This window comes from Pteropus alecto, unplaced genomic scaffold (assembly GCF_000325575.1).
Source record: "Pteropus alecto unplaced genomic scaffold, ASM32557v1 scaffold39, whole genome shotgun sequence".
NCBI classification, from domain to species: domain Eukaryota; kingdom Metazoa; phylum Chordata; class Mammalia; order Chiroptera; family Pteropodidae; genus Pteropus; species Pteropus alecto.
The window spans coordinates 2,355,040-2,366,391 of record NW_006443568.1 but is presented as its reverse complement, the minus strand read 5'-3'; the positions used below and the strand labels follow the sequence as shown (position 1 = coordinate 2,366,391).

Genomic DNA, 11,352 nt, shown 5'->3' with positions numbered 1-11,352 from the left:
CCCCCACATGGTGCTCTCATTTCCAGGAGATCCCGGAGACACTGCGTGGCGCGGGGGAGGCCCCGGAACCACGCTGTGCGCGCCGCCGAGGTGAGCGCTTGGGCGGGTGGGCGGGCACGCAGAGCAGGCGCCGTCCGGTAGACCCTGACCCCCTTGCTCCCCACGACGGGCGCGGCTCTGGGCGGGGCCCCTCAGCAGCTTTGCTGTCTGTGATTGGCTTTTGAGCACAATGCTCCGCCCTAGGGCGGGGCCTAGGGTACTTAGACGGGCCCTGGCAGCCCCCGCCTTTCCTCCAGCTCAGCGGACAGGGGCATCGAGCTCAAGCGGCCTCGCTCACTTTCCCCCACCCAGGTCGCCTCGCCAAATCTCGGGGTCCCCAAAGATGGTGCAAAGTGAACTTCAACTATAACCCAGAGCAGGCGGACGAGCTGAAGTTACAAGCTGGGGATATTGTGGAAGTGATAAAGGAGGTGAGGGAGTGAAGTAATGAGAAGGTTTAGGGGAGATATGGAGCTCGTCCTGGGTGAAGGGCAATGGATGAAGTGAGGGTGTGGGCGATGGGAATGGTGAAGGGCGTAAAGATGGGAAAGAGAGAGCAAGGGAGGAGGGGTCATCCGGTAGAATTGGGGCAGAATCAAGTGTGTACGATCAATAGAGAGGTCCTTGAGTCAGAACCAGATGCCCCTGCGACCTCCCCCTTCCCCAGATTGAGGACGGCTGGTGGCTGGGGAAGAAGAACGGGCAGCTGGGAGCCTTCCCGTCCAACTTTGTGGAGTTGCTGGACAGTGGGCCCCCAAGTGAGACCTGGACCCTGTGACCCCGTGAGACCCTGTGACCAGACTCTGCAGTCTCCAATGACCCTCTCAGTGGCCTGAACCTGTGATCCACACATCCTGACCCTGTGACCCCTTTGACCTCTCCCATGATGTAACCTGTGAATTACATCCCTCTAACCTCCCTATCCCCCACTAGGCCTTGGTAACTCAGACATGCCATCAGTCAGCCCTGAGCCCCAGCGGCCTCCCAAGGTAAACTGGGTAGAGTGGCACAGAGGTGGTGTGTCCCTCATAGGGGAGTTGGAGGCTCAGCTTTTGTTCCTCCCTTACCCCGCCCTCACTAGCTGAGCAGCCTGACCTATGACAGCCCTCCAGACTACCTGCGGACAGGTGAGCACCAGACAAAGTGTCCTTTGGAACCCTCTTCCGCAAGCTGTTCTGACCTTGGGGGGTGGGGACCCAGCTAGGCTGAGGGAGGAGGGAGCTGCTAACAGATTTGGGGAGGGGAACTGACTTCAGAGGACTGACCTCCCCTTAGTCTCCTGCCCGGAGACCTATAGGGTCCTGTTTGACTACCACCCTGAGGCCCCAGATGAGTTGGCACTGCGAAGGGGGGACGTGGTGAAAGTACTGAGGAAGGTATGAAAGGCACAGGGCAGGGGAGGGCACAGGGAAGGGCAAGTTGAGAAGGGGTGGGACCTGGGGAGGAAGGAGCTTGGGGACCTGGATCACTTTCCCCACAGTATCTTTCTCTCCCAGACCACAGAGGATATGGGCTGGTGGGAAGGAGAGTCTCAAGGCAGAAGAGGAGTTTTCCCAGACAACTTTGTGCTCCCACCACCCCCAGTGAGTACAGAGCCAGACACTCAAGTGTGTGTGTGGTAGTGGGCGGTGGGGACAGGCTACTCCAGACAAAGTTGCGGGTCTTGGTGCTCATGGGGCACAGCTGGAGGGTCACCCCTAAATGAGAGTAGATCTAGAAATGCAGGGGCTTTTCTTCAGATTCTGATACTAGAAATGCGGGGGTTTCTCTTCGGATTCTGATACTTCTTTTCTGCGCAGATCAAGAAGCTGGCCCCACGAAAAGTAGTATCCCAAGAATCAGGTGGGTGCCCGGGAAGCCTGGGATTAGGGGGACTGGGAGATCCATTGGTGCAGTTGTCCATAAATACCCACAGCTCCTCAGTGGTCCAGTACAACCCCTTAGGAGCTTATGGTATGTAGTTATAATTGCTTCTTTAGGATATAATTCTAGGAGTGGCACTGCTAGATTATAGGGTATGTAAATGTTCAACTTTTATGAGGTAAAGTCAATTTGGTTTCCAAAGTGATTTTACACTTCAACACTCCACCATTCGTGTAAGAGATCCTATTGATTCAAATCCTCTTCAACACTTGGTTTTAACCAGATTTCATTTTTATGAAACTAGTAGGTACAAAATAGCATCTCATTGTGGACTTAATTTGCATTTCCCTAGTTAGTAATAATTTGTTGGAGTTCTTTTTATATTCTGAATACCAATCCTGTGTAGGTTATACATGTTACAAATATTTGCTCTTAGTTCGTGTCTTGTCTTCTCTTTTTTTAATGATTTTTATTGATGAACAAGAGTTCTTACTTTTAATGCAAACATATCAATCTTATCTTTAATGGTTAGCATGTTTTTTCTTAAGAAATCCTTCCTGCCCCAAGTTCAGAAAGAGAGTTATTGATATTTTCTTTAAGACTTTTAAAGTGTTGCTTTTCATTTTTATGTGCTTTTATCTCTGTAGCATTGATTTTAATGGGCAATCCAATTAAACCTTTTCCATATGGACAGTCTGTTGTTCCAGCATCTTTTATTATTTTCTGCATGTGAGTTTTACACAATTTTTATAGTGTTTATTCCTTGATACCTTAGAGTTTTTATTGTATCGTTAAAAAATTAGATATCCTTCTGTTTATTATGGGAATATAGAAATGCATTGATTTATGTATACTGATTTTATAGCCAGCCATGGTGAACTGATTTTTTCCAAGTAATTTATCTATAGACTCTTTTTTTTTTTTAAATGCTTACAGCACCTGGTATTCCTAGGTGGTCTCCCATCCAAGTACTAACTAGGCCTGACCCCGTTTAGCTTCTGAGATCAGACAAGATCGGGCACGTTCAGGGTGGCATGGCCATAGACCTATAGATTCTTAATAAATATTCTATGAAGATAGTCATGTCATCTGTGAATAATGACAAATTTGGTCCCCTATGCCTTTTTTTTTTCTTTTTTCACAGTAGTGGCTAGGATCTCAATACAATATGGAATAGAAGTAGTGAAGCTGAATATCATTACCGTGTTCTTGATTTTAAATGGAATGCTTCTAACTTCCTCTTTAACAGTGATGTTTGCTTAGATCTTTTGTACATATCTTTTTGTCAGGCTAAGGAAGGTCCTTTCTCTTTCTAGTTTACTTAGAATATTTATCAAGACCCATGTCAGATTTTCTTAAGTTGATTATATGAATCTTTTAAAATGATTATATGGCTTTTCTCCTTTAATTTGTCAATGTGATGAATGACATTTGTAGAATTTTCTAATATTAAGCCACCCTTGCATTCCTGGGATAAATTCATATTGATCATGGTTTATTACCTTTTCATATACTATTAGAATACTTTCCCAGTTTTTATTAAGATTTTTACATGTATTTTTACTGTCTTCATCTGATTATCAATGTTATACTGCTCCATAAATGAGTTAAGGAGTATGCATTTTGTTTTTTAATTATCTGGTAGATGTTATATAAGATGGGAATCATCTTTCCAAGGAAGCTGGTAAAACTTGCCAGTAAATTCATCTGGCCCTGTTTTTTTCCATTATAGGAAAAAACATACTTAAATTTCTTTGATAGTTATAAGATAAGTAAGTCTGGCTAAAATTCTGTCCTTTTCTTTCTTTCTTTGTGCCTTAAAATAACAGAAACTTTATCACATTTTTAGAGGCTAGAAATTTGAAATCAAGACGGCATGGCCACGTTCTCTGTGAAGGTTCTGGGGAAGAATATTTCCTTGCCTCCTCTTCGCTTTTGGGAGTTGCTCGCAGTCCTTGGCTTGTAGATGCGTCACTCCATTCTCCGCTTCTGTCTTTATGTGGTCTTCTGGCCTGTGTGACTGTGTCCAAATTTCTTTCTTCTAATAAGGACACCAGTCATTGGTTTAGGGTCCAGCCTCATCCAGTATGAGCTCATTTTAACTTGATTACATCTGCAAAGACCCCTTTACAACTGCTCTTCAAATGGCTTCACCTTAAACTCAGAGGGGAAGAAATCTTGCACCTTAGGAGACTTAGACAGACAGCATTTGGTCTCCTGGTCCCTGGATAACCATGGCTGGCCAAAAATCTGGCTAGAATTTTTGAATCAGTTTTGTGAGTTACAGAATTTTAATTACCCGTTCGATTGATGCTTTCTAATTATTTGTGTAAAGTTGTTCATAATATTCTCTTATAATCTTTTATATCTCATCTGTCTCTGTAGTTAGTCTCTTTATTTCTAAGATTTTTTCCTCTTTTTTCCTTGTTCAATCTCACCAGAGTTGTTAATATATTCAAGTAATTTAAAAAATCATTTATGTCATCTTTTTTTAAAAAATTATGGTAAAAAAACAAATAAAATTGGCCATCTTAACTCATTTTTTTAGCGTTAATTATGTACATTGTTGTACAACAGATATCTAGAAAGTACCTTTGTTTTTTCACTGTAGTCTGTCAGTCTTTGTCTTTAGTGATAAATTGGTGAGTTTAGACTGTGTTAATCATAATTATTTTACAATATTTTAAAGTGGTTCTTTTTTTCTTATTCTGGTGTCCCTTGATGCACAAAAATTTTAAATTTTGATGAAATCTCATTTATCTATTTTTTCTTTGGTTGCTTGGCTTTTGGTGTTCTGTCTTTGAAACCAATGTCAAATCCAGGGTTACTCCTCAGATTAACTGAGTTCCCTTCAACCATGGCAGTGAAGCTGCCGATCCGCAACCTGCCCCACACTGCCGGAAGTCTACATGTACCAAGCTGGGGGAGGAAGATGGTGGGGAGGGATAGGCAAGAACACCACTAAGCATAAACGCTTCTCAGATTATCAATTTCCAGAGTACTGAAATAGTTGCTTTGTCATTTTTCATCCAGCTTTATAAGTTGCCCTGCGGGGTACCGATTTATCCATCACCTTACTCAGCCTTAATCCAAGCCCTGCTTCTATTATCCATTCCTTTGAAGATTTTCAAATTTTTCATTCCTTTCTCACTATACTTCTAGTTTATTAATTCTCTCTATAGCTTTTTGCCAATGTTTACTCTCTTTAACCCTATACATTGCACTTTCTTTCAAGAGTGCTGATTTTCATCTTTAGTAGTTTAGCTTCCTTTTTTTTTTTTTCCAAATATGTCTGTTTATTCCTGATGCTCCCTTTGTTGCAGGCTCATTCTTTATTTCTTCAATGATTACAGAGCAGTGCCGTGTTCTGCTTTCTCATGTGTTTTATGATCTTTGCGTGTGAGCTCATGACTTGATCTCAATCTGTGGGAGTCTTGTACACCTAAGCAGGGGAAAACTTCTTCCAGGGAGGACTTAATTATACTTCTGCCAGTAGCCAGAGGGCACCAACCACCAGAGACCACTTCAGCTCTCCAGAAGAAAGTGGTGCACAGGTCTCACTGCTGTGTGGCTGCTAAGTTTTGGGCCCGTGGTGAACCAGGGGAGCAGAACCCGGGACACCTGCTCTTCATGAGTAGTGCTGCTCTCTTACCACCATTCTGGCCCCGGTTTCTCCTTGTTCTATGACCCTCCCCTACCCCTTATAAGTCTAACGGTGCCCCCAAATTGTATCCCAAGTGGGATATTATTGCTTTCTAGTGGGAGGGCCCCACAGAGCACCCAATCAGCCATACTACAAGAAGCAGAAGTCAAAGTTAACATTTACTGAGCTTTGACTATATGCCAGACACTTTTCTAAGTCTCTCATATAGATTAAGTCCCTCAAACTTCACAACAACCCTATGTGTACTATTGTTATCCATGTTTTGTGGATGAGGACATTGGCGCACAGAGAAGTTAAGTTACCCAAGTTTTTACACAACTGGCAAGTCATGGAACAGGAATTCAAAGCCTGGTGTCTGGTTATAGGATCTGTGCTCACTATGACACGGTGTCTGGGGATTTGTTTATGTATCTGTATGATAATGCGTGCGTGAGTAAATTCCAGCATGTGTGCATGTGCCAGAGTGGCTGGCTGTTTGCATGTCCATGGATATGAATGTCACTGTGTGTGACTTCCTTCAGGTGTTCACTCTTCTGTCACCTTCTCAGTGCGGCCTTCTTTGACTACCCCATTTAAAATTATACACTCCCTTATTCTTTCTCAGTAGCACTTAATAACTGTGTAACACTACATGTTTTACTTCTTTTGTTTCTGTCTGCTTCTCCAATAGAACATGAGCTCACTCTGACTGCTGGGGTAAGAGCGCACCATAGGCAGGGCGAGTGCAGCCAAAGCCCAGGTTGGAGGCTGTTGCAATAGTACAGTGAAGATAGTGGTAACTTGATCTAGAGTTCTTAGTGGTGGAGGTGGTGACACATGGTTGGATTCAGGACATGTTTTAAAGGTAGAGCGGACAGGATTTACTGATGGATTGAATGTGCAGTGTAAGGGTATAAAGGGTTAAAAAAGACTCCTCATCTTGTCTTCTGTGCAAGTGGGTGAATGGATGAGATGGGGAACACCGGGAAAGGGGAAGATTCAGGGGGCAAGGAGATTGGGAAGCAAGAGATTAGTTTTGGGTTTGTTGAGTGTGTGATGCTGGTTAGCTGTCCAAGTGGAAATAATGAGAAGGCAGTCAGAGATGAGTCTGTAGTTCAGGGAACAAGAAGGAGCTAGAGTTGAAAATTTGAGAGTTGTTGGCTTATGGTGATAATTAAACCCATAAGCATGGGTGAGATCTCTTAGGAGTAAATGAGATAGAAGTTTAAGGGAGGGTGAACTGGAAGGTTGTTGCCATGGTCCAGGACAAAGATGAAGTCTGAACCAGGGAAGCAGTCATGGCACTAAACAGGGGCAGGTCTTAGAAAAAGTTGGATAAAAAACTGACAGGACTTAGAGCCATCTCCCCTACAAAGCCTTTCCTGACAACTCTTCGAGGTGCTTCCATAGTTCCTTATGCCCCCGTGGCCTGAGGGTGGTCAGCTTCCACAGAGCTCCCAGGAGGCAAAGTCAAATACGATTGATCTCCTATCCCTAGTCCCATGTGTACAACACAGGACAAGGCCAGCTACTCTCGGATGGACAAGTGAGTGAACAAATGCCACACTCCCCTCTTCCCTCCCAGCTCCTATTAAGGAACCAAAAAAGATGATGACCAAAACAGCCCTCCCTACAGTCAAGAAGCTGATGACAGCCCCTACTGGGCACAGCAAAGCCAAGTAAGGAGCAGGGTGGGATTGGGGGAAGGATGAGGGTACAAAGGAAATGCTGCTCTCTGTCCCCCACCCCCTGGGGTCTCATGGGGATATGTTGCAGGCCATCTCGGAGTCCTGGTGGAGACGGTCAGAAGCGCCCTTCCCGAGACCCTGGTAAGACTCACTGCCTCTGTCAGTGGGGTGAGGACTGGGGGACAGAGATGGGAAGAGACCTGGGGTCAGACTAGGCCTGAGTCCCTGAGGTTCTGCTCTCATAGGCTCCAATGGCAGCCTCCTCAGCGGGGGTCCAGGCCACCCTGGCAGAAAGCGATCCAGAACCCAGGCTTCCCGGCAACGCTCTGCAACCAGTCAGGTGAGAGGCCCGCGATGTGGTGGAGGGGGAGACTGGGCAGAGCCTTCTTTCCAGGGGTGTAGTATGTGAGGGTGAAGGATCTCAGGCCAAGGGGAGCCCTCAGCTGAGACCTCAACCCCATCACCACAGGAGGAGCGGAGCAGCCGAGCAAAAGCCTCTGTGAATAAAACCCCTACTCTGGGCAAGACCCCTAACCCACGGAAGATTTCTTCTCCGGAAAAGGCCCCCAGCCCAGAGGAAATCCTGACTTCAGATAAGACCCCCACCCCAGAAGAGACCCCAACTTTGGAGGACAAAGCCCGCAGCCCAGACAGGGTGGTTTTAGTGGATCAGGTCCCTGCCCCAGGTGAACCACGTGAAGATGAAGTCCCTGGCCCAAAGGTGGCCCCTTCTGGGGACAAGGCCTCCACCCCACAAAAGGCCTTGACCCAGAAGCAGATGCTCTCTGAAGAGGCCTCCACTGGGGACGACACTCAGCTCCATCCTTTTTTTCTGGAGGCAGCCCTGCCCAAGGGCAAGTCTCTTCTGGTTAATAAGGCTCAATCCCGAAAGCAGGTCCACATACCAGAGGAACCCCACCTCAGCAAGAGGAGACACACCCTGGATAAGAGGGACAGCTCCGCACTCCAGTCTGAGGCTAAGCCAGGGTTCAGGCCTGCCCTTGAGAGGGCGCATCCCCCAAATGAGGCCCCCACCCTACTGGAGGAGGCACTTGCAAAGGATGAGAGTACCCCCAAAGAGGAGGTACCCCTCAAAGAAGTAGCCCCTGCTGAAAAGAATCTACATCTTATCACGCCGACTCCAGACCCTCAAGAAACTCCCGCCCTCCATTCACTGGTCCCGCAAAGTCCTACGGACAGCAGAAGTGACCGAGATGACATAATGAGGCTGCAGGACCAGGTGGAGTCTTTAAGGAGGGCGCTGGAACTGATGGGAGCGCAGCTGGAGTAAGTGGGAGTGGGTAGGGGTGAGGGAGAAGGGCGGGGGCTCTAAGCCAGCCCGGCCCACCCCTTGCCCTTGCTCTCCCATCCACAGAAGGAAGTTGACCGATATCTGGGAGGAGCTGAAGAGCGAGAGGGAGAAGCGCCTGTTGCTGGAGGTGGGTGGGGTGCGGCTCCCCGATAGGGAGGGGGCGGTGGCTGGCCCGCCCCTGATGCGCTCTTCCAACTAGGTTCAAATGAAGCGGAGGACCCTGGAGTCCTGGAGTCGGGACTCCAGCCACGCGCAGACGCAGACGCAGACGCAGTGAGGGAGGGCCGGGGAGGGACTATGGCGGGGCCTGGAGGGGAGTCTGGCTCTGGCCACCCTTGTCCTTGCGCACGGGACTTTCAGAAACCCAAGAAAGTAAACTGCGGTGTAAGCACGCAGCGCCTGCCTGGTCCGTGCGGGGGCGGGGCCTGTGCAGCAGGGGCGGGGCTGGGCTGGCGCCCCCGGCGCTCCGCATTCCTGGCGGTCTCTCCCGGGCACATCTGGCCAACATGTGGCTCCCATTACAGTTCCCAAGGCTTGCGTGCGCGGCTATTTTTACCCACCGGATGGCGGGGGTGGGGGTGGGGGCGTCTCCTTCCGACGCCAGACTGCAGGAGGGGCCCAGGCGGACCGGGCTCTGCCTTCCGCCTGGATTCCGGAATCCAGCTGTGCGCCAGAGGGGCCAGGGGGCCCCGCTTTAGCGTCCGAGCCCAGACCCTTCCCAGGTGGCCACACTGTCCTCTCGGGAAGACTCACAGGAACGCACCTCGGACCAGACACCAATTCCACAGCCCAGCTCAGGCACACATGGTTGCCCTGGGGCTAATAGCGCCTTAGCGACAAGGTCAGGGTTCTGAGGACGCGTGTGTGTGTGAGAATGCAGTGATGCGTGAACCCAGGGCATTGGTAGGGACAGGGTGACATGTGCCCAGGTGTTTGCCAGTAAGGAATGCATTTGTGGGTAAGGAATGCGAGTGATACTTCTGTATGAGACTGGTGAGGTGGTAGAGTGTGTTTTTGCCATCTGTGAAGTGAACGCAAGCATGTGTCCCGAGGACGGAATGATGGAGGTGGTCAACCTGGTGAAAGAGTCAAATGTCTCAGCCCTGGGGTTCCCTGCATGGCGGGAGCCTGGGGGACATTGGGGGCAGGGTTAACAGAGGGACACTAAGTCACTGGCAATGTAGCTTTCATTGGTCACGTCACCTTTTAACCATCCGCTGGAGTGGGAGTGGGGTCCCTGCGTCCTGCTGTCCCCTCATGGTTTTCTGGCCCCCCAAGGTTTTCTGGTGGGACTGGAGAAGGGTGCCTCCCAGAGGGTGGGGATCCACGCCCAATAGCACCGTGGGGGCGGGGCCACCATACCACTGCAGGCGGGGGCAGTCCGAAAGTCCTGGGGCAGCTGTGAGCTCTTGTGCATGTCCAGTACCAGAGAGCCTTGCAGCTGGAGCCGCTGGGTCAGTAATAGTGCATGCGACCCAGGGTGCCTGTGGCTGTGGGGCTGGGCCCCAGCGTGCCAGTGCCCAACAGATCCGGCTGCCCCGTGCGCCAGATCTCCCGCAGGATCCGTTCCCGCTCCTCTAGGCGCTGCGCCCGCTCTAGCTCCTCTGCTGACGTGAAGACGTTGACGCCCAGGGGCCCGTCGGGCTCAGCAGACAGCTCCGGACCAGGCAGTGTGTCATCGGGGCCCAGCCGCGTCACTGTGTCCTCCTCGTCCTCCTCGTCGTCGTCCTCAGCCTCCAGGGTGCTGCTGCGGGGCTCCCGGCGCGGCACAGGGCCCCGTGGCCGCGGGCGAGGCGCACAGGAGATGCTGATGACCAGCAGGCACAGGGTTAGCAGCAGGCCGAAACAGACGCCCAGCACGAAGTAGAGGCCAAAGCTCTCAGGGTTAGCTGGAGGTCAGAGGGCAGAAATCACGGAGAGGCCCTGGCGGATGGAAGTCCCCAAAAAGACTCCAGGTTCTAAGTCTGGGAGGCAAGGACAGTACCCCCCCTCCCTATTTGAAGGACATTAAGTAGCCGCTAATCGGCAATGCAGGGTAATGAAGGATGGGGAGAAGTGGGAGTAGGTGACTGGCAGGTGGGGGGCGGGTAATGGTAGGGGCGGCGAGGGAAGGAGCGGAATGGGGCCTCAGAGGGGAAGGGAAGGGTGCATGCCCCGAGCCGCCCTCACCGCGGATGTGTGCGTAGGCCGCCAGGCTGTTGCTGAGCAGCTCCATGTCCCTTCGGGGGGCATCCATGCTGCTCTGGGTGGTGGGGACAGCACCCCTGTTAGCCTGTGAGGTTAACAAGGTCAGATCCTAATCCGTAACCTTAAGCTGACCCTGACCCCGCTTTTTCCTCGGAGCAGTTCCTCTCCTTGGAAGAGCAGCCCCAGGTCCACCCTGGAAAGAGCTGCGCCCGGACTTCGTTGCAGACGTGGGCCCTGTCTGGGGATCCCTTCCTGGCGCGCAGACAGCCCTCCAACATGGGGGTCAGGGAGCGGGCCGCAGGAGGCTCAGCCTCCTCGTTAGGTCCCCCAAAGAGGTCCGGTTCGCCGTCAGGAAAGCGGGATGTTGGAGAGACGCGGGTGCCTTCCGCCTTCCGTGGGAGAGCTCCAGGAAGGGGAGGCCGCCTCCCTCTCCCATCCCTCCCGCCCCTGGGGACCCACCGACCTGCAGGCCGGGGCTCACTCACCGTCAGCGCCCCGCTTCGCAGCGGCCCGGCCCCCGCGCCTCTGGCGGCGGCACACCCAGAGCCCCCACCCGCTCCCTCCCGTCAGGTCCTGGCTGCTCCGCCCGCTCCGCTCGGCTCCCAGGCCGCGGCAGCACG

General features: G+C 50.8%; 2 protein-coding genes and 1 pseudogene across 2 annotated transcripts in view; 1 reads left to right on the top strand and 2 right to left on the bottom strand.

Annotated features, from left to right (window-relative positions):
* The window catches only part of SH3D21 (SH3 domain containing 21), an 11,188-nt gene extending 1,621 nt beyond the window's left edge, over positions 1–9,567 (top strand). Inside the window, exons 3-16 of the mRNA XM_025041383.1 lie at positions 27–90; positions 352–470; positions 707–797; positions 973–1,028; positions 1,121–1,166; positions 1,315–1,415; positions 1,536–1,622; positions 1,839–1,881; positions 7,131–7,224; positions 7,322–7,374; positions 7,479–7,573; positions 7,703–8,520; positions 8,609–8,672; positions 8,745–9,567. Of these exons, the coding sequence (XP_024897151.1) occupies positions 27–90; positions 352–470; positions 707–797; positions 973–1,028; positions 1,121–1,166; positions 1,315–1,415; positions 1,536–1,622; positions 1,839–1,881; positions 7,131–7,224; positions 7,322–7,374; positions 7,479–7,573; positions 7,703–8,520; positions 8,609–8,672; positions 8,745–8,822 (1,809 nt within the window). The 3' untranslated portion in view covers positions 8,823–9,567. The remainder of the gene's footprint in view (positions 1–26; positions 91–351; positions 471–706; positions 798–972; positions 1,029–1,120; positions 1,167–1,314; positions 1,416–1,535; positions 1,623–1,838; positions 1,882–7,130; positions 7,225–7,321; positions 7,375–7,478; positions 7,574–7,702; positions 8,521–8,608; positions 8,673–8,744) is intronic.
* Positions 2,830–2,948, bottom strand: LOC112473007 (annotated as a pseudogene).
* Positions 9,568–9,714: 147 nt separating the features above from the next.
* Positions 9,715–11,352, bottom strand: EVA1B (eva-1 homolog B). Its single transcript, XM_006924238.3, has 3 exons — positions 11,218–11,352; positions 10,715–10,817; positions 9,715–10,434 (listed from the first exon to the last, which is right to left on the bottom strand). Exons 2-3 carry the CDS (start codon positions 10,779–10,781, stop codon positions 10,001–10,003), a joined length of 501 nt encoding a protein of 166 aa, XP_006924300.1. The 5' UTR covers positions 10,782–10,817; positions 11,218–11,352; the 3' UTR covers positions 9,715–10,000.

Bases quoted from the DNA above. Each gene is read 5' to 3' on its own strand.
- EVA1B (XM_006924238.3), bottom strand. From the start codon at position 10,781: ATGGATGCCCCCCGAAGGGACATGGAGCTGCTCAGCAACAGCCTGGCG. The intron at 10,435-10,714 runs GTGAGGGCGGCT...TCTGACCTCCAG, and splicing joins GGCCTACGCACACATCCGCG to CTAACCCTGAGAGCTTTGGC.